General features: G+C 37.5%; 2 protein-coding genes across 3 annotated transcripts; both read right to left on the reverse strand.

Annotated features, from left to right (window-relative positions):
• Window positions 1-81: 81 nt before the first annotated feature.
• LOC135628949 (uncharacterized) lies at window positions 82-9,836 on the reverse strand. 2 transcript variants are annotated; one of them, XM_065135975.1, is made up of 15 exons: window positions 8,821-9,836; window positions 6,365-6,439; window positions 6,142-6,252; window positions 5,568-5,694; window positions 5,305-5,399; window positions 4,597-4,720; window positions 3,717-3,797; window positions 3,235-3,333; window positions 2,909-3,094; window positions 2,590-2,680; window positions 2,439-2,509; window positions 2,272-2,343; window positions 1,664-1,735; window positions 701-844; window positions 82-477 (listed from the first exon to the last, which is right to left on the reverse strand). In XM_065135975.1, the coding sequence occupies exons 1-15, from the start codon at window positions 8,859-8,861 to the stop codon at window positions 280-282; spliced, it is 1,587 nt and encodes a 528-aa protein (XP_064992047.1). In that variant the 5' UTR covers window positions 8,862-9,836; the 3' UTR covers window positions 82-279. The 2 variants fall into 2 exon arrangements, with proteins under 2 accessions (XP_064992047.1, XP_064992048.1); XM_065135976.1 differs by lacking the exons at window positions 6,142-6,252; window positions 6,365-6,439; window positions 8,821-9,836 and adding an exon at window positions 5,790-6,131.
• A 1,384-nt stretch (window positions 9,837-11,220) lies between these two features.
• LOC103993561 (actin-related protein 8) lies at window positions 11,221-22,231 on the reverse strand. The gene is made up of 12 exons (XM_009413670.3): window positions 21,726-22,231; window positions 21,540-21,625; window positions 20,912-20,982; window positions 20,676-20,743; window positions 20,288-20,349; window positions 19,927-20,024; window positions 18,857-18,938; window positions 16,522-16,664; window positions 14,793-14,941; window positions 12,901-13,034; window positions 12,615-12,733; window positions 11,221-11,687 (listed from the first exon to the last, which is right to left on the reverse strand). The coding sequence occupies exons 1-12, from the start codon at window positions 22,031-22,033 to the stop codon at window positions 11,610-11,612; spliced, it is 1,398 nt and encodes a 465-aa protein (XP_009411945.1). The 5' UTR covers window positions 22,034-22,231; the 3' UTR covers window positions 11,221-11,609.
• Between the last annotated feature and the right edge of the window lie 351 nt (window positions 22,232-22,582).

Here is a 22,582-nt window from a genome sequence, read left to right on the forward strand (position 1 = left end):
CAATAACAAGAACACTTCAACCCAAATAGTTCCAAGTTAAAAGTAGGCCCAACAACAGAAACTGTTGAATAAGCCACGGGATTGCATCAACAAGGAAACGAAGATTTCAGATTGAGGTTTTCAGTAGAGCAAACAAACTTAGAAACTTCATGGATCCAATGGATCATGACAAGGAACAAACTTTTGGTTACACTGAGATAATAATCAAAGGACTTCTAAATCAGAAGGCTACTGCCACAAACACAAACATGTTCCCTATGGTACAAGTGGTGAAATAGGTCAGGTTGATTGATGTCGTCTGTGGTTGGCTCGCCCCAGGATGCAAAGACGCAACCGCTGACTTAGTGTTTCACCCTTCTCCAGCTTCTCACGCTTTGGTTTCTTGGATACCGCCGTGCCCTTTTTCTTATTCTTCGGCTTAGCAGAAGATTTCCGTTGTATCCGTCTCAGCGGTGTGGCTAGGGCTCTCAGTGTCATCTGAAACAAAAGAATAGATGCTCATACAGGTAGAATGGATCTAGTTGGACAAGCAAGTGTTTTATAACTTAGGCCACACTAGAACACGAAATTGCAATTAGACATCAGATTCAAAGCAGAGAATATGAAAAGTTTTAAGGTAAAACTTCTTATCACAGTTGACAGATGACAGATTGCTGTGGGACAAATCAAAGAACACTGGCCATGGGAAAGAGAAAAGGACCTGGTGTTTGCTGGTGGTACTTGCTGTGCACTCTGCAGAGGATGACCCATCACTATTACCTCCCAAAGACGAGCACCTGCCCCAGCTCTCTCTATTGGAACTCGAATAGGAGCAGCATTCCTCATCTCGTCCAGTTCTTTTCTCCTGTAAAATGTCATCAACAATTATAACAGGAAAATTTACTATGCAATCCATTACTTTACAGAGCAACAAAAATCTCACATGGGCATAACTATTCAAAAATTGTAGGTAAAAAAAAAAAAAATCCAGGATGCTCCTCGGAGCTAGAAATTGTACATATACATGTAGAAAGAATATCCAAAAGATGTTCAAAAAATATCCAGGAGATATTCTTTTTATCCAAACCACCAAAAGGAGCAAATACAGAGAAAGAATGGAGCTGGAACCAGAGTAAAAGCGCTTAAGAATATACTTTGCAACAAAAATAGGATGTGGTACATATGTGAAAAACGAAATGTCCGCCTTGTGTCAAGCAAAGGTTAAAAGGGTCGGAAAAGCAATCCTGTATAGAAGCATATCCCACAGTCAACTGTATACTAGATGTCCTTGAATTAGTGGACCAACTGACAGTTCAATAAGGTGCAAATAATAGAATGCATGACACGAGTGAACAACAGTATCTTAGAAACAGAAGCACAACTCTCTAACGGTTAGCCCTAATGAGTAATACAGGAATACAACTGATGATTTAGCAATAGATGAGCATCAGGAAACAGATGCAGCAATTCAGACTCAGAAGGTCCTGTCATTCTTCCAAGAACTTTTGATCTTTAAAATACAAAGCTCAAGCCTTCAGATGAAACCATTCAATCCTAACAAAAGTCAATAATCAACTAGTGGTCCAGAAACAGAACTAAAGGAACTAAACAGGTGTAACATTCAAAACAAAATTCCAGAAGTCAGATAAAACAATCACCAGATGTAAAAAGAAAAATATATTACCTGCATATTGGGTTCTTCGGCACTGTTACCTCCCATGTTGGTAGCCATATTATCTTTATCAACAACGAAATCCTGAGTATATCAAAATAAGTGGTTTAGTTTGTGTCACACAAAGGTTAAAAGGGTAAGGGTAGCATATCCTGTATAGAAGGATCCCAAAATCGACTGTATACTAGATATTCTCTTATTACTGGACCAACTAATAGTTCAATAGGAATTAATAAACGAGAATGAACAACAGTACTGCCATAATAGAAGCACAACTCTCTAACAGCTACTAGCCACAGGTAAGTTCTGTTGCTAATTGTAGAGAGTCGCAGAGCAATACAGCAGATAATTTAACAACAGATGAGCATCAAAGAACAGATACAATAATAATTCAGACTCTGTGTCCTGTCGTTCTTCCAAGAACTTTTGATCTTCAAAAAACAAAGTTCAAGCTTTCAAATAAGCTGCAAAATAGACAAAACCTTTCAATCCCAACAAAAGTCGATATCAACCAGTGGTACAGGAACAAAACCAAAGAAACTAAATAGGTATCACATGTGAAACAAAATTCCATTAATTAGATAAAACAATCAACAGCTGTAACTAACAAAATGAATTACCTGTAAATTAGATTCATTGACACTGTTACCTCCTATGTTGGTAATCATATTGTCTTCATCAACAAGGAAATCCTACATAAAGTAAAACTAAGAACTTAAGCCCCTACAGGCCTCAACCTCTCTTTTCTTTTCGCAGAAGGAAAAATAATTTGGTGCAACAGGCATACCAAGTCATTATCGATGGATATATGAGCTACGCTTTCTGATAACAGTTCACTGACTGATTTTGCAGTTGAACCTATGATTCAGCCAAACAACTAATATAAAGACATAAGTTAACTACAAAGCAATGCTTGTGAGTACTACTGTTAATCCAACCTGCACCATTTGAATTCCCAGGAGCTGATGAGGAACATGCTGCATCGGTATTAACCGCACGGAGGCTAGTGATGATTTCGTACAGCAGACTCTGAACCCAGACACTTCAACATCAAAATATTGATAAATGATTTGTATTACAGGATCAAAGTAATGAAGTTATATAAAAGTTGAATGTTATTTTTCTGAGCAGTCCTCTTGCAGAATGACTGCATGCCATTGTTTTCTTTTCCCATTTTACCAATATTATCTCCTTCACTAAAATTTTCCTCTTTTTCCTTCAGTAGTTAGTTTAAAATAAAAAGATGCAGGAAATCACCTCATCTGTGCCTGCACCAGCCTTTAGTTCTCCTAGATCATAGTACCTCTGAAAGTTACTTGTGCAACTTGAAGGAATTTGCGGGGGTTGTAAGACATTATAGAAGAAAATAGAAACAGAATCATAATAGAACTGCGGTCTGGGTGAGTTGTGATCACCCTCAAATTTGATAATATTCTTGTCACCCTGCAAAGTAACCCAAAATTTGGATGTAATAATAGTCAGAATGGAATGCTTGCATCCAAAAACTGCAGTTCTATCAGATCGAGAAATTGAGTGAGATGCTCTCAACCCAATTTCAAGGTACATAGAAGATGATCACTTACCGCATATGCCTCGTATATCAGATCCGAGTGATGGGGCTGAATAAATATGTCATCAGAAGCATGTCCAAACAATGCTGGAATAAAGGTCTTCGGTGCAAACTGCAGACAAATGTATGAAGTCTAAATTTGAAGTTTCAAGGTGCCAACAAAGCTTTTACTTGCATGAACAAAGCATAAATTTAGACAATAGCAGTGTATCATGGAAGTCCAAGGAGCACTTAGTGAAGTTTTCTAAGGCATTCAACTGCATAAACATTTAACATGATATTGCTTAACATTAAACTCTAAGAAGATCTTTAGTAAGTCCCATTTCTTAGAACTCTAATAAAAGAACCTGAAAAGAATTTGACTCTAAAAAATGTTCAAATCCTATGTACGCTTTACTAAATCGGATCAGTTCTATTCAATTGACAATAATTCGAGAAATCACAAGAACTGATGGACGGTTAAAGGAAGAAATGTAACACAAGTAAGTTCAACACCTGTACAGCATTTAGATCCATGATATCAAATTTAGCCCTCTTCTGAATAATTCGTCGCATGTACTGAACAGCCATTCTGATCTGTGTCAAATCATTCGATATAGTAAGTTAAAGCAGGCACCAAAAGACTTCATAAACAGCAGCAGCAGCAACAATAACAACAACAACAATTCCAAGTTACTAACAACAGTAGCTATTTGGAACAGCTACATGGACACTCCTACCACAGAGCAGCTCTAGTGACAGCAATGTTACTATATATTTCAAAAGCCATGTATTCTTTTGTGATTAGCCTTTCTCTACTTTACCTAGAAGCTTTAATCTGAATTGCCTCACAGCGCCCACTTCACTGTACCAGTGAACTTACAGGTCATCTTTAGTTATTTATACATCTCCCTAAAGAATCATAGATAAGCACCATTTTCCAAATGTGCAAAATGAATATAATTTCATTTTCAACTAACTTATATGGATGACATATTTGTTAATATTTGTTAATTAAGCTGTTACCATTATAATCAAATTGTCTGTGTTACAGACAGATGGTCCAGCAGCAAGGATGGAATTTTGGTGTCATTACCCAGAAGTCCTCACATTTTAGCAGTAATCCAGATTGATTGTTTGCAGATGCTTCAATTCCAGTTCCTTTCCATAAGTAGTTCAAATTTATCAATTAATGTAACTAGTCTTTTACAGAGCTTGATTTTCCTTTTCCCAATTGGTTCTGGATAACTTTGTTTAATTTCTGATGCCTTTTTTGTTCATCATGATCAGCATTTGCTAGTTCTTATTGTGATGGTGTTTAAGGTTCTATACCTTCGCAGCAATTTTTATTAGAATAATTTCAAATAAACAATTCATTGTTCGAGAAGGGTCATACCGTAAACTTAGGAAGCCGGATTTTATAAACATCTACAAGCTCCATCATAAGATCATATAAGTTGGAAAAGGCACTATCTAACACCATGCCAGCGATAGAGGGGTCTTCTGCTCCATAAAGAAGGCTGTTGTTAACAAAACCAATGAATCAAGATTAAGTGAAGGCCTTTTAAAATTCACTTTGGAAAAACTGATCTTATCTAGATAATCAACTAGATGTCCAAAATAAATAGGATGATGTTTATGATAATCAGACAAGACAAACTAGTGGCATCTGTAATAGCTTTATGAGAAGTTGTAGTTTCCGCAACAAGTAAAGCACATGCTTGAAATTTACATCACCACAAATATTCCTACACATAAGTTCAAATGCCATAATAGAAAAAGCAATCAGACAGAAAGGTGTTCCTTATTTGGAAACTTAAAAGGTAAAATTTGAAGGGCAACAAAAACTATTGGATGTGTATAACCTCTTTTCAGAGTTTCCAGTATAAATGGAGATAATTTATCACAACCTATTGCAGCCATATATCCTACAATAGCTGAAAGGCAATATGGCTATCACAAACACAACTGCCATAACCAGATTATACACAGAGATCCATATAGGGAGACAGATGCACCCATGCATGCCTGTACAAGCACGCATCAGAATGTGCACCTACAACATGCATTGATTGCAGATGATAAATCTACAGTAAAGACATACCTTGTAACAGCACCCATAGATCGCCCCCAAAGTCCAATACAAGAAACTTGTTTGTTGCTCCGAAGAAAAGAAACCGCAGTTTTAAGATCATCTTTCTGGCAGGTGCATCGATGAAATTCAATTGTTACAAAATTGGAAAATTAATTGATGGTAGCCAGTGAAAGAAATAGAAGACTTTCAGACATCTAAGCCCATTACAAAGTCGAGTTATTATATTATACAGTTAGCAAACACTGCAGTCAGCAGAAACTATACTAAGTTACCTCATGCCAACCAAGGCTGACATAGTCACCCCCGGATAGACCTGAGCCTGAAAAGTCAAGAGTGAAGACAGTAATATTTGAAGGAAGAAGGATTACAGCGGCTTCATTTGCATCAGCTCTACATCCACTGCAATTTTCATGAAAAAGATGAACATAATTAAGGTTCCAGTGGGCCAAAACAATTACAAAAAGAATTGAATCAAATGGCTATAACTAACTGACAAGCATGACCATTATTGTTTTGAATAACTTGCTTGAGGCTAGCTCTGCTTCATCCCCTGAAGTGAGACCTCCCCAGAAAATGGCTTCACACTTATGCTCACAGAAAATTTTACTAGTCATAAAAAAGATCTTGAAAATTTTCATGACCTCATTAACATTGTGTTAGCGCATATTATGATCAAGATCAGATTGGAACCCCAATGTTGGTGGTTGCTTTCTAGCTAAAACCAAACTTCTAAGAAAAAAGCATAACAAATGTCTTCAATATTACAACAAAAGGCATGAACATATTGTAACAACTCAGATAATCTAAGAACTTACAGGAGACAAGCATAGAAGGATAAAGTCATACCTATTCCCATGGCAGTATATGACACAAGGAAGAGCAGTACTTTCTGGTACAAAAGAGGGAACATAGTGACTGCACTGCAAGGTGTGACCGCGTCCATTTGTAAGCTGCCAGGTTACAAAGACGTTAGCAAATAGTAAAAATTAGATCTCCACAGAAGTCTCGTCATAAGATGCAGAAAAGACAGAAAAAACCTCGATAATTGATCTCCGTACTTGCCTCCAAGTCTAGGCGTTTGTATTTTCTGCCTGCAAGAGTGAATTCTGATTCCCATAGGTATTGATCTGGATTATACTCCGCCCTATTTAGCATTGTACCAGAAAATGCAAAAAAAAAAAAGTTGAAAGACCATAATAAATAAATGCTGCTCAAAATCCTACAAAGTAAATGCTAAAGATATAATATAGGGCATTGAACGAGAACATTATCAAACTATATCTGCAGTAAGACATGGAAAAAAATGACACTAATATGAAAATTAGTCATATTAAAGAGTGGTAAAGGGAGGCCCCAGAAGAGTCTAAAGGTAGTTCTGTCACATCCAAGGAGAATTGGGGATCATGTAATAGAGTTTCAAACCATGTATTCTAAAAGAGAACATGTTAAGGACAAGGTTATAAATCTCACTCCGATACCAGTTTCTGTTATCTCGAGGACCAAAATATGGTACCAGTGTACTCAATGGCACATCAACCTGTACTGTTTAGTCCCAATAAAGAAAACAATAAGAAAAACATTGACTGGTACCAGATTATATGATCCAAAACTGGTTCGTTTTCACACCGATAAATACTGGTTGGTGCAGGCTACCAACCAGCATTTGAAACTTTGTTAGAGGAGATGACAATAATATGTATGTGGCAGATATAAAAAGCAAGAAAACTAGCTAAAAACAGTATGCTGAGCAAAGCTTATATATAATAGCTTTTGGAGTAAGTTAAGGACTGCTTGATAAGGGAAATTAGGGCATTTATAATATTATGTGCCCAAGAGGTAAAACCAAGAGGTGATTGTAAAAGTTAGGGGAATTAATCTCACAACTATTTATAATGGGTAACACAATTTTAGAACTAGAAAATTGTTTTACAGTAAGACTTTCAGGTATGTCCAACAAGTTAGTACAAGTGACTTAAAAAGCATTAAACGGACGGAAGATGCAATAGTGTAAAGCACATTGTTTAAGGTATGAAATGATCTAAGAGATTATGAGGTAGCTAAGCAAATTTGTTTTTTAAACTTTCAAAATAAGCAAATGTATGCTGAATGGAGAATAAGCACGTTAAAACTGATGTACGCAGGAGATATTCAAAACTGTACAAACTACAAACTGTCAACCCAAAACCATGCTTATAAAATCTTGCATATAAAAACCAACAAATTTGATGTCCCTGGAAGCCCCTTGAATAACTAGTGATAATGTCCTGAATGAAATTTAATAACAGGAAAGGATTGATGTAGCTGACTCAAATATAGATGATAAGTAAGACATGCTGTTATTGTGGTCTACCAAAGTAACAAAGATTTGAGATTTCATGTAAGTATGACAAGATATAGTAGTCTGATCATATAAGTAAGAAAAGATAATCCTGTTAATAAAGTCGAGAGAATTTGCTTAGATGCAAAATAGCTGGTATATAAGACATAATATATCTCCTTATTATCCTACTAAGCTTGTATGGACTACTTTTGCATAAGCAAAAGTGTAAATGATCTGTCACTGACATAGTAGTGCAAGGTAATTTTGGTAGAACCACAGTCCATGAACAAAGTTTTGAACAGGTTATATATCAATTAGCAGAAACATGATGGCATTCACTCAAAGTGTGACTGCTTCTTAAGATAAATACTTGGAATCACAACCAGAAAAACAAGTGGTACAAGAGCATCTTCAGTTCTCCAAGAAAGTAGAGAAATTATTTTAAGTTCCAATTAAAATTTTGAGATCAAAAGTATTTAACAAATAAGAACCAATAAGGAATGAATCTAAAGCTAAAAAAGGTGCATGTGCTTTCCCAAAGAGCAAAATATCAATAATTTATCATTTTGATGACATGATTTTAGAATAATTCAAGCTATAAAAATAAGCAAAAAAAAAGCCTAAAAAAGGATTCTGCTTCAAGAGGTTTTAATAATCAACTATTGGAATGACAGTATAAATTATGGTGGTATAATGGTAGAGCACCAATCCACAATCGAACTTTTCAACATATCACATATCAATTATCAGGAACAAGATGATATGTGCTCTCATTGAAAATATGACTGCTAGTTAAGATCAAATTTTGGAGCCACAACAAAATATGGTAAAAAATTTCCAGATTTTACAAGAAAATAGTGCAACTACTAATGTGGTACTTCAATTTTTTGAGACCAAAGGTATAATTAAAAAAGAAATGTTTTTCAAAATTGCATACGTAAATTTCCAAATAGCAAAAGAGGAGTAAAATTTCATTTTCCAGGAGAGGTAGTCGTCTACTGACAGAAAGATTATGTAATGCCCCCTCAAAATTCATATGTAAATTTTTAAAAGAATAACTAATGTATGTAGAAATCAAAATATCTGATCTGAGCGATGCTAGCTGCATTAGCACAATGGGCATGGACAACGAGTCTTGGAATCATAAAAGCTTTATAAGTAACAAAAATAAAAAGACCAAAAACTGGATAGAAATATTAACATACCTAGGAGGCCGTATCACAAAGTTGATGAATTGTTCAATCATCCCCTTCCCCACACACCTCTGAGCTACAAGTCAGGGTGTTACAGAAGAAGGAAGCCTCCGAGAACATTAACAATCCTATTAATTTCTCAACGTTCCTCTCCGGAAGGTCACTTGGATCTCAAGAATAATAACAGGATAACCAATTTCTCAGAGCAAAAAACAGAAGCAACCACACCAGCTGCTTCAAAACCAAAGGTTCCTGCTCTGCTGGTTCTGTCCTGCTCCAGCGTATAACACTAACTTGGTTCTTAAACCATTCAATACAACCACAAGCCAACCCTAGAATTTAAGCTAGAGATAATGCTTGAGAATTAGTTAAACGCAACGCAAACCTGCGTTCACCAAAATTTTAAATACAAGGGCACGAGATTCCAGTAACCCCGAGCCCTCCATCCAGGAGGAAACCCTAAGTTCGATCACGGGGTTTCCTCAAGCCTCATTTTCACCAAAAAGATCGTGTGGAACCTATCATCTGCTCGTTAAAACCACGCCTTTCCTAGATCCTCGACCTCGTGGGCTCCAAAAACAGTCGAACCCCCCCGCAAAAGCACCTCGTTACTCGATCCCCAGGACAAGGCCACACGGAATAAAGGGGAATTTGAGATCCGGACACCGTAGAACTCCTCCAGGCAGGCAATCGCAGCAGCAGAACCCTAAAGCTCAAAGCCGGTACCTCGAATCGGGAAGAAAGATCGGACGGCGTGGCTTGACGGCTCGATCCTTCACCGTTCCGCAGATCCGTCGTTCGCACCGCTCCGGGGTGGGAACGGGGCCCAAGATTCGATGGAACCGCAGGAAAACCCTAGCGATCTGGGAGCAAAGTAAGGATTCGCGGGGCCGGAAGCATCCAAGGCCGAAACCAAGATAAAAGGGAATCCGGAGGCGGAGGGCGAGCGAGATGCCGACAAGTCTTGGTTGCGGAGCGTGGGACTTGACTACGTTGTTTTCACCCGTTGAGAGAGTGAGAGAGAGAGAGAGAGAGAGAGTGGGGTACCGAATAATAATAATAATAATAGTGGCAAAGAATGCGTTATTTATTCAGTTAAAAATAAAAAAATTATCGAGGTGGAGACCGAGGAGGACCGAAGTGCACATCACATGAATAAAACTTTGCCGCTTCCGTGCGTAACCCGACTCCTGTACCGGTCCTTCTATTGGAGCCACAGCTGGTAAAAACGAAACATGAGGGACCCAGAATTGGGGCCCACCTATAGGTAAGCGGAGAAACGGGTTCCAAAAGGGTTATCGATTCTTTATTTTTCCTGAAAAGAGGACGCGACCGGGAAGTCATACGCATGCGTACGCGAGAAGTGGGCTCCAGGCTGGCCTGTCCACACGCCATCGCCGTCCTGCAAAGCGGGAGGGAGTTCTGGGTGTCGGACTCTCGCTGCGATGGTTTCGCTTGACCGCTCAGGGGAGTACAAAAAGCAGTAGAGGGCATTTTGGTCATTCCAGGAAAAGCGGTTTCCGTGGGGCCTCGAGGCATCGAGTCGGTGTAGGATGCCAGCTCAGACTGATTTGGAAGACCATATCTTAATTAGCAACTGTTTCGGATCAACTAAACAATGGGTTGGCGTTTGCCTCTATCTCCTCCTAATCATGCACATCCCAGCTTCAACACCACGTCATCTGCCACGTCATAATATCACCAGACCTTGCCTACTCGTTAAGTTTTAACTGGGGAAAATTCCCATAAAAAAATATCATATTTTTGAAAAATTCTCACCCCTTTTTTAAAAATTATCATATAATATATTTTTTTAAATATTGATATTGCTTAACTTCTACTCGTCGATCGTCTCCCCTCTTCTCTTTTTTTATTGTCATTCGATGAAATATAACAAGCAAGGATTAGAGTCACAGGGCGAGACAACGGGATTGAGACGACAATAGAGAAAATCATCTTTTTACAAAAGAATAAATGCTTTAGAAAAATTTATCAAAATTAGATTTTTTTTAAAAAAATTATACTTTTTTTTAACTTTATAATAATATCTCAATAGGTTTGACTTTAGCCTAATTAAAAAAATTCGCTCATACACATCTATTGCATCGTATGATATGTAGGACTTATTCCAACAGTTGTCGATGTCCAACCTCGTGCTCACATTGATGTAATAATATGCCAAATTGAAAACCCTTGTGCTGAATCCAAGCTGGAATTTGGTTAATTTGATAATCTAATCGAACACATGCATGATAATCAAAGATTATTTATGTAAAAAAAAGGAATGGTTATGAATCTGATTGTTAAATGCATTAGTACTCAAATATTCTCAATTTGATCCATGAGATTGCACTAAATAAAGCTTAATTGTTGGGAAATACTCTACAATTTCATCTTATAGCGATCAACAAATACATATATGATACACTGTATTACTCCAATAATAAATCTTAAAACATATGTATTTATTCACTACAATTTCTTTGAATTCTTACCTTCAAGTAAACAAGAGCACCTAAACCAACCAATCAAGGGGCAAAAATATTGGGTGGCTAATGTATGTCATCTATCATTATTATTACAACAATGTCAGATTGATCTCTTTGGCAAATGTAGAGCTGTCATAAGATGATATCCACAAACATTTTACTTACAAGGGTATTTCCTTGTTAGAGATTGAGATTAAATCTAACAGAGCAGGAAGCAGTCAAGGCACCATTGCTGAGACTTGCTGCATCAACGAGGCAAACAACCCCTTTCCAACAGATGTACAAAGTCCACGATCAACAGGTTCAAAAGAATCACCACGCCATATTGCGTCGGAACCTCTGACGGAACTGTTTCTTTGAAATACACCATGCATTAGCGAAGGTGCTCACCTGTATCCAGGCCATGTGAAAAGTCAATACTATGGTATAAATCAGCCCATGACTTACTAATTTGTCATGACGGTGGGAAAGTTGAATACTAGAGAATGTTAATCTAACATAATTGCACTCATGTAGTTTTACTGAGCAGAGCAGATGATATAAAAGAGTAGAGAAAAACTAGGAAGTATCATGTGATTAATAAAATCACACTGTCAGCACTTATTCATTTGATTGGCTGCAGTCAGAACACCAAATTGATTCTTGTCATTTACAATCCAATCTCAGTTCCGGCCACATTGCAGTGGTTGTGGCAAACATTCAACATAATTTTAGCATTTTATTTGACACAGACAACACAAAAAAATTATTCCAGTGGCTGTGGCGAACACTAAATGTAAGTAATTTTAGGATTTCACTTGACACCATGGTAACATAAATTACTTCAATCAGCATGCTGAAGCAGAATGACTGTTGGTGTTACTCAATATGTCCAAAAACATGCCAATACATAAGCAAGGAAAAGGAGGATCAAGAGAGAATATATACACACATTGAGATAAAAGTAAGTGGTATTAAAAGGACAAAAGATCTAATCCTGAATTTGTTGATGTGATGCTTGGTCCAATATTGGAAGCAGCCCGATGTGACAGTGAAGTTAGACAAACAATCCATTCTACAGAATATGGAAGTGAAATGGCTGCCTCAGCTGCCCAACCATCAAAATTTCTAGGAGTTGCTGCACTAGCTGCATGATCTCAACCCCAAATAGTGTCAGTTGCTACAACCACTCAGTACTTCTGTATATAGCCTAATCAGAATTTCTCTTTATCATCATTTTCAATGTCGTATGTCATGAATAATAATTGTTTTATTTTTAGGATGAAAATAATTGCTAAAATAAAATAGCTATTGAGGATGTGGTTGCTTGTAACTTACATTGCTGATGATCTTTGCTCCATACCAAGCAGAATCAGCACCAAATGGTGGAGGCATGACCTTAACTCCTTCAGACATTGATGGTGAAAGAATTTTATGAAGCTCTTTCTCTAGCCTCTCTGAGAAGTACCATTTATAAAGTATAAAACATATTCAAATTATTACATTCATAAAAGAACACTTCTAATTCATGCAGAACATGTAAATAACAAATAAATGACTCCATCACACCACTTACGGAGTGTGTGACCCAGAATATCCATTCAACGATATGAGTGCAACATACCTGGCAATCCAGGTAGACAAGCACTTCCACCAGCCAAAACCACAGTTTTAAACCATGTGTCATCACTGGCCACTTCTGCAGCCAAGCAATGATCCATACAGAGAGCTACAGCTCGATGCAAACCCATTGTGCGCCTGTAAGGACAGAGATAGCACATGGCGATGTGTTAGACTTGTGGCTCCTTGTCCATCTTCCACAATAAAAGGAAACAAATATATCTAACAACATTTTTCAAGCAAACTGGTGATCATTACATAAATATAAGAAATCTCATTACTGCCAGAGCTTTCTTACTAACCATTAAAAAAAATAACCACAACCATAATAAGTTATTTGCAATTCACAAGAATAGGAGAGCTCAGATAGTAACAATGTGCTTTTACAAAGTATGTCGAGAAAAATTGATGAATTCCGTAATAAATCATTGTGTAGACAATTATGAACACCCACTGTTCATATTAGTTCCATCCATGGTATGCAATTTCGAATGGTACCGCCCGGTATGGGCGGTACGTATCAGTCCGACAGCATACCGATACGCGGACCGTCTGCTACTGGACGGACCGTGCTACAGTGCTATAGTAATACACTGTAGCAGTGCTACAGTGAGAGAAAATCGCTCGGTAAGCCCTAGTATACCGTTCGGTACGCCGGTACCATACCGTATCGAGCCAACCTCGAAACACCGGTATGGTACGGTATTACATACCTTGGTTCCATCAACCATATTATTTGTTAATAAAGCATGAGATGGGCATGGAATGAAAAGCACTTTGTGCATACAATCATTCCTGAGAATTAAGAGGTTAATATATGAAAAGTAATTCTAATACAACCTAGTGTAGAGAAAACTGAAGCAAAACCTATAAGATTTCCAACATATAAAGAATTATCATCAAGTATCAAGCAGAATGATGAATGTCTCCTCATGTTATTTCATAAGAATATACTGATAACATTGTGATAGTGTGACTTGATAAACTGTAAAAAAATATATACGCCAGTTTTGTTCAAATAATGTGTTATTACAGTAAAATGTCCAGTATGAGCAGTATATACCAGTCCAAGCGATGACCAGGGTAGAAATGAACTTGTCCTATACTGCGGTAAATCAACCAGAATAGGTTGGTAATGTTCCAGTTTGGAGTGGTCTTGTGTGAAACATCATATATATCAGCTTAAACATCTTTGAATCTGACCAATTTTGTCAAGCTGCTACACTTCGAACCAGTTTTAAGTTAGACCTAGCCTCTATTAAATTTGGCTAAATGGGGCTTTTTGTACAGAGAGGAAAATAGCCTCTTCTGCAAGGGCTATGAATGTTGATTATTCTTAGCATGTTACAGAGAGAACCTCCTTTGTAATCTGTACGGTGACAGTTAGATTAATATAGTCTCCTTTTTTTTCAGGAAAAAAATTTAGACCTGGCCGTTTGGTATAACTTTGCAAGATATTTTTCTTTTCCTTTTATTTTTTTTTTGGGGGAGGTTCTCGTTTCAGACCTCTCCGCCACTGCCATGATTGGAGAAGAACAGAAGGAAAAGGAGAATCCAAAGAACAAAGGAAGAAGAAAACGTGACGTCAGAAGTAATCAGCAATGTTTCCAAAATTCTGATTTAAATACAAATTTCATTAAATATGTTAGTTATAGGATCTGCATAGAATCTATATTGAAATCTTTGAATCTTCTAGGATAAATGATCTTACCACGATTTTAAAAATTCATGTAATTTTTTCTAATGTTAAATGTTAGACTAGAAAGGAATAGATACCCATAGATAATCATGCAGACTAACCATCTTTTAGTACAAGAAAATAGGATACAAAATCAGAATTTCAAGAGAAACAAAGATATTATGCCAAGTTAACAGCTAGTGAAGGAAAGAACTTACACCCCACCAATATGTGGTTGAAAAAGAATCTCTCCAGTTTGGAAGCGTTCTTTTGAAAGAGTGAACCAACCCTCACCAGCAACCTCACATGAACCTTGAGTATTTTTACGTAACTCTGCATCATAATCAGCAGCTATGTAGCATAATTTCTGCATACTCAATAAAGAACTTTTCAGGCCATCAACACCATCAAGTGTTCAAAGCTGAAGAACATCTAAAAATAATCTGATCAATCAGGTCAATAAATATGCACATGAATGTCTAACGCATGTCAATGCATACTTATTCATCAAAGGAAGACTGCAAGTAATACATGTATAGTACAACCTTGAAGTTTACTCTGATCGAAACATCCTTCTTTTACAGTCCACATATTTGTATCCAAAGTTTTACAAAATTAAGGCACTATTACCTGTCTTGATTAAAATATCTGTAACATGTCAAAGTAGAATGTTTATGATGATTGCATAATCAATATTATACCAACCCACTCGTAATTTATGGAAGCTAAGGATTTAAATTTCAGTCTGGTACCAGTTTCAGCAACCTACAGGATTGGTCTAGTGCCAGTACGCAAACTGATATGCCAACTTGTACCAGCATCATCGAATAAAATAATAAAATATTTGAATAGTATTGTACTATTATAAAGCTGTACAGTACTTCGACCCGTAAATGTTGGTACATACTTCATACCAACAGATACGGTTGAGATTTTTAACCCTGGTGGAAGCAACAAGCAGTTGTCACTATAGGCCAAAGACTCCAACTACATAGATATAAGACATCCCCACACAATAGCAAACACTGAATATAGTGCACAAAGCACATGTAACACATACACAAAGATGCCTATGTGCAATTGATGCCTGTATCTGTCAACCTATGCATGAGCATAATTAGAGAAGTTTTGGATATCATATAGCATATACTAAGTAAAACTTTCTAGTCTTCCTATATATGACAAAGGAATTTGTTTGACAATTGGAGGTAACAGTATATCAAAGAGCTGAACAGAATGGGGCTGGTGTTCCACATTCAATGGCCACACACATGGGAAAAAGGGGTTCTGTGGTAAATGAAGCAATTATTTTTTATAGCCTAGGAGAACAAAATTGCATCAAGACAAGCTGATACACATGCCCAAGAGACTGAGGAATAGATAAAAAACCGAACTAAAAGGAATTATTAATTACCTTGGAAGAAAGCATGAAAAGAGTGACCACCATGAAATAGTATCAACTTATAGATATCATCTTGTATTTCGCTAGAACAATATTGGATCAATTTTTGCATGAAAAAGGCTGTTCTTGTGATCCAAAAAGATGTACAAAGACTTCCCAAGAGAATATTAAAATTTTAGATTTACAGTTGAAGTTCATGACAAAGAGTTCCAAATCAGGAAACACACAAAGAATATCAACAGAAATGGAATTAGTTTAACTTTCAGATATTTTAACACTTCAGCTTGTTCCTGTCCCCTTCCAAGTAGAATTTTGTCTCTACATGTCCGCATCAAGACATATGCTGCATGAATATGCATACAAGGATGCACCAAATACTGATGCAGTTTTCAGAACTATACATGAGGGATGCCTTTACAGGAATCCCTAGATGATGGAACAATTGATTTGCTTGGCAGATTGTGCAAATGCCCTACTCATCATAAGTCTCCATCAGTTGCTGAATGTGAACAGTAACTTATTACCTCTGGAGTGTCTATTCATACCTCCTTGATTGTTCTAACAGTGTATAGTGACTCAAAATTTATACTTCGTTGCTGCATTAATTCCCTGAGAAATCCAGTAAGCCTTAAAGCACCTTGTCCCAGAATTTCGATACCAACATCATGCATCACCTTACCTCTTAGAACTGTAAAATAAAATCCTCTATTAGAGAATTGAATGAAAAATTCGGGAAGCTTATGCAATTTACAGGTAGCATAGGCAAGTAAGCAACAAGGCCAGAATTTAACACAACTAGTCCATTCAAAGCCAGTTTTAAAACCAGATTTTAATAGAATATGCTACTAATAAATAGATACAAGGAGAATCTGTAAATTGACTTGATAACTAAAAAACAAATGCAAAAGACATACATCAAAGAAATAACATATCAACAGTTGATGTGATCAATCACATATTGAACAGTAAAAGCAATGGCAGGGAGCATGTTACCTGAGTATCTTGGCACCTGGCTGATACATCATCACCATGGTCACAAAGCCCCAGGCTTAAATGTGCTCTATGAAGTGGAATGTTAATATTTCATATAATTTAATTTTATATACTGTTATCGGAAGTGTTCATGATACTTAATCGACATTGAATTATTCATTAAATAAAGTGAAGAATAACAAGGATCTATAAAATACTCATAATCCTTATCAAGCCCTACTCCTCAAAGGAAAACAAAACCAGGTCAGTTTTCCCAATACTCAATTGCTGTATTCTTACAAAGTTTTGCATTTTCCACTGTTGCAAGCCGTTAAAGGAGCCTGTGCTAAAAGATCACACGACAAAACTTGTGTATCATGGAGTTCCCTGACGAAGACATCCTTGATCTTTTAGTGTCCAACAGATACTAATGAAGTAACAAGATAAGACACAGGTGGTAATGAAAGGACCCTTAACATACAACTTGCACCTGAAAGCCGGGGGAAAAAACAATCATAAAACTACCATTGCACTCTAGTACTCACAAGGCACCATAATGCAGGGATAGAGCTAAGACTTTTAGACAGGTGAGACACCACAGGTATGGTCAATCAGAAATTTTAAACTTAAGGCTTCTGAAAGCTTATCATTTATGTTGCATGTCATTTTTCTGTGCATATACATAAAGAATATATAAGTCAATATTTGAAAAATAAAATACTAGAAGAAGAAAATAAATATAAATGACATAATTTACCTAGACTAAGACTTGTATCATCGGTCAGATTTTTGAATTATAGTCTATTTTGCATATCAAAAGGTTCTCCTTACATTAAGGAAAGATGTCTACAAGGAAATACAGAAGAATTTCGTCAAAGTTTTTGGGGAAAAATAAATACAAGAATCAGACTGTGGGTGCAGGTGTGCGTGCATGCATGCATGTGTGTACACATGTGTGCCTGTGTTTGCGGGTGCGTGTATGCGCACGTGCGTGCGTGCGTGTGCGTGCGTGCGCAGGCACACACACCTTCCCTTCTAGAAGGGAGAACTTATACAAACAAAAGGATATAGATAAAAAGTTGCACAACAGGCTGTCAGATGGATCAATCCGGCAGATAAGCTACTCTTTTGACCTTGTAGGTTAACAAGGTTGTTACAGCCTTACAGGTCACAATAGTAAAAACTAATAATCAAAGTAGGAGATAGCAAAATATAACAGTATAATAAGTGACTCTAATTATTTTCTTCATAATAAAGACATTGTGGGTTTAACTCTCCATGCAGGCAGTTTCCATGTATTTGGCCCAGGTAATTTTCGAGGTGTAGCTAACTTACTCTGTCATTCACGGACTATGATTCTTGAGAACGCAAGGTTTAGCTTCCCCTAATTTGGAATGGAGGCTAGTTAATATCATAAAATATTCAGGGAAGTGAATGGTGAACCTGAAATTATCAAAGAATCATACAACATCGAGGTTTAGCCTTGTTCAGCAGCATTATAGCAAACACAAGTTCTGATGTCCAAGACATAAACTTCCTGATTTTACCTAATGGCATTAACATGACCAACTTTCCAAATGCTAAATCCTAGATAATTAGCTAGTCTAATATATCCAAAAAATAAATGCATAATTAACGATAATCCAAGAGAACTTTACAGAAAGTCGGCTAGCAAACAGACAAAACATTACACCTAAAGCTTTGTGAAGCAAATTCAGAAAAAGCAAAAAAAAAAAAAAAAGACAAATCAACAATCATGAAGTATCTTATTAAGGTCAATTAGCAAATCTTACGCCATAAATGACATACTAATGAGTTGAAATTCAGTTCATCGGGGGCTTTTATCAGTAACTGAGGGCCCATATAAGTGCAAACTCTCATTCAAATTTTGATGACCCATAAACTTACTTGGAACTATTGAAGTTACATGGAAGCCAATGTTGACAACAATTCCAGAAGTTCGTCTTGCAGCATATAAAGCTAACACTGCCTGAAATTTTGTTACATAACATCAGGATACAGTGTAAATATGTTCAACCAAACTATCAAAGATCATATACCAAGGCATGCTAAGTTCAAATTTAAACCTGATATTAGAGATTATCGCATGACATAGAGGAGAATAATAATAAAAGATCTAAAATTCTTTGGTCCTCATTGAGTTTAGCAAAACAAAACTTTAGATCAGTCTTCCTTATTAAATGATAGTGTCCTTTTACAGGAGCCTATAAGCTGAAACTGGAGTGGAATATGATTTGCTTTGAATCACATGAAAATTTAATAATAACATTCAGCAAGGCTTAAAGCGGTGGCAAAAGTTTCCAATGTAGATCAAACGCAAGAGTGAACCTTTTTTTTCCTTTGTAAAAAAGCATGACAAGTGTTAGAACCAACATTTTCTAGGCAGATATATTTTAAAAACAATGCTCACGTAGGGAAAAGTACTGATAAACTTGAAGTTTGAGCATTATAAATCAAGATCAAACACAGCACAAATTTGTAAGATTCAAGACTATGTACAAGGTGAAGTCAAAGGTGAGTTCCACGACCAAAGACAATTGCTCCAAGATAGGGATTCTTTGGTTCAGGGGGCTCTCATGTTGATATTGTGTCTCAAAAAATATACAGCAACAAGGTCAAATTTACTTGAGCACTGAGAGGGAGATGAAAATGAAGAGCAAAAGTAGAGTTGGGCATGGCCAGCACAGCTTGTAAAGATGAATCTTGATATTGGGAGCTCTTAGCAATTCTTTCAAAAAGCCAGGGCAGCCCAACTTGAATTTCAGGACCAATTACAGTGGAACTGCAGTTCACACTTCTTCGAACTAAACATGTCAGTGATCCAATATAATGATGGCAGCAAAGAGGGAATCAATTAATCTGCTCAAACTGATCAGGCAACATAGAAGCAAGCAGAAATTTGTTCATCTTCACAATGTAATAGATGCTGCTGATTTTAGTCAATTCTATATTATTACCTGATCAACGGCACAAACAGCAGGAGCATTCATATCAAAGAGGACCGAGTATATTGCCTCTCTTAATTGCTTTCTAGAAGCCCTAGCAGCTTCGGTATCTGAAAAGAAAGATTATGCAACATTTTTTATTTGATTTTTTAAAATATATGAATGAAGCAGATTTTCCTCTATTTCTAGCATTACAAGAACATCAGAAAGCAAAAGAATTTTTTCAATCAGACAAAATGCTATCAGGAATATCTAACGTTAGAAACGAAAATTCTACAAAAAATCAGAAAATCTTCTTGAATAAAAATTCCTGCACAGTCATGACAATAGAACATGTGACTTTACTTTGAATTAAGTTTACAAATGTACTGACCATCAGTATGGCAGATTGGAAGGGAGACAATAATTGGCTGGGATGATGCCTTTACTTGCATTCTGTAATGTAATAGAACCTTTTAGACCGAAATAATTGTAGGACATAAAAATAATATATGAATTGCAATCCATAATCATGTTGTGTGCATCAACATTGTTTCTTATCCCCATGATGACCATATTAAGAAAATGAGAACCCAGAAAACTGTGAGGTAATGGATTAACTAGGAAACAGCAAAGTGTAAACACTTTCAACAAATACATTCCCCCAGATGCACCTAGTCGTTACTGCATTTTATCCTAGACTAACAATTTGAAGAAAACTGCAATGCCATATTTCTTGACTTAGCAATGGAGGTATAGTCGTCAGTGAAGTATAAGTACACCTGCTATAGATTGTCGAGAAAAAATAGCGAAGTCTGGCATGCATTGGAGACTCAAGGTTGCCAAATTCCTACAAATGAAAATAAACAAATTAAGTAACCAGTCACCATATATGTACTTCACTAACAGGAAATGAAGACAAGAGTTAAACAATGATTAATGTCGAGAAACATGTTATATAGCATTTATAATACAAATTTACTTAGTACTAACTGTTGTCATGATAAGAAGTGCTTACTAAGAAGGTAGCACAACGTCCAGATGGAGAAGCGTACTTGCTCCAACCATATTTGCAATAGCCAGATCCACCTTAACATAGTGCAAATGAGTAAGACAAATTGACCTTTCAATTATCTGAAACCAAAAAAAATCCTGTATATTGAAGAATATCTAGCCATCCAAGTTATCAGAGTTCTGGCAGAGACAAGACTAGACCAGGCTGAAGGTAAAGAAGCTTGGAGATTCAACATATTCAAGTTCATATTGTCCTTACAAAATTCTCACATGGGCTACCAACCATCTGACTCCCCTCTCTCTCCCTGCTTAAGAGCTGGAACCAGCTACTAAAGGAAGTACAAAACATTGTTCTACAGATTAATGAGGCTACATCAGCTAAAACTAGCCAATATCCATCCATGACTTTTGACTTTCTTGAGTTTAACTCCTTATAGGTTTTTCAATGTAGATTAAAAGATTAGTCATCTGGTAAACAACACAAGTAGGCTATCTAAGGAGCACAACAAATATTCCTCCCCCAAGAAAACAAATAGATGGATCATCAAAAAGGAAAGCTAGACAACCATGCTTTTAAGAAAAAAGGAAACAAATTTAGTTAACTATACAACTCGAAGGTTGGCAACACGTACCATCAATAATAACAGAACCTGGAACTGTTGCAAGCTGCGCATAAACGTTCATAAACGATAACTGCGATGGGTGGTTAAAGTGCAACCTGCATTACAAGGGAAAATGAACTAGGAGTAAAGAACTCGAGCCCTAAGATCTCAGGACCAAAAATCGAATGCCAACTAATAAGGAATACACGAACTTACGATGGTCCATATCTTAATTGGGTCTCGGCGAACAGCAGAAAATCCCACGGCTCCTTCCCACTCTTAAGGAGGTGAAGCCAGAGCGCGTTATCCGACACCAAAGCCTTCCAGGACTTGCAGACCAAGCTTGACCGCGCGGCGCACCTGGGCTCGAGAAGCTGGAGGATCTGCATGAAGACGTCAGTGGGGAGGGTGTCGAGATCACCCAAGGGCGGGTGGTCGTCGGGGAACTCGGGCCAGGAGCGGTTGGAACCCGAGCCGGATCGGCTGAGGACGGAACCCCACACCTTCCGCAGCACGACCGCCATGGAGATCTCGATCAAAGCCGGGGGCCCGGGCTAGGGTTTCGCGAGGACGGCGGTCGGAGGAGACCGATCGAGATCGCAAGAATTCGTCGCCGTGTTGATTGCCCCGAAGAAGATATCGGGATTTGGGGGATACGGTTGGGAACGGGGTCGACTTGGTATGGGAATTGTGGGAGCACGACACTTGAGGTGGAAAAACCGAGAGAGAGAGAGAGAGAGAGAGTGGACGAAGAAGAACACGGTAAGGCGTCATCATGCGCCGACAAAGCACGCGCGGGTCCCGTGCGGGGGCCACGTGGTGTTGCACGAGAAGGGCGAAACGAGGTGCCGCCTTTTCCTTCCGGTTTGACGTTTGTTACCCGTCGTCTCCCCAGCCGTCCAGGACCTTTGCTATTTGTCGTCGGATACAGATTTTCATGTGGGACCCATCTAATTTATGCTGTAACTTTGGCCAATCAAAATCGGTTAAGAAGCGGGTTTCCGAAAACGAGTAGTAAAAACGTTTCTATTTTCCACCCTTACCACGTTGGTCCCACTCTACCTTACACGGGT

The sequence above is a fragment of the Musa acuminata genome, chromosome BXJ3-1 (genome assembly GCF_036884655.1).
Source record: "Musa acuminata AAA Group cultivar baxijiao chromosome BXJ3-1, Cavendish_Baxijiao_AAA, whole genome shotgun sequence".
Taxonomy (NCBI): domain Eukaryota; kingdom Viridiplantae; phylum Streptophyta; class Magnoliopsida; order Zingiberales; family Musaceae; genus Musa; species Musa acuminata.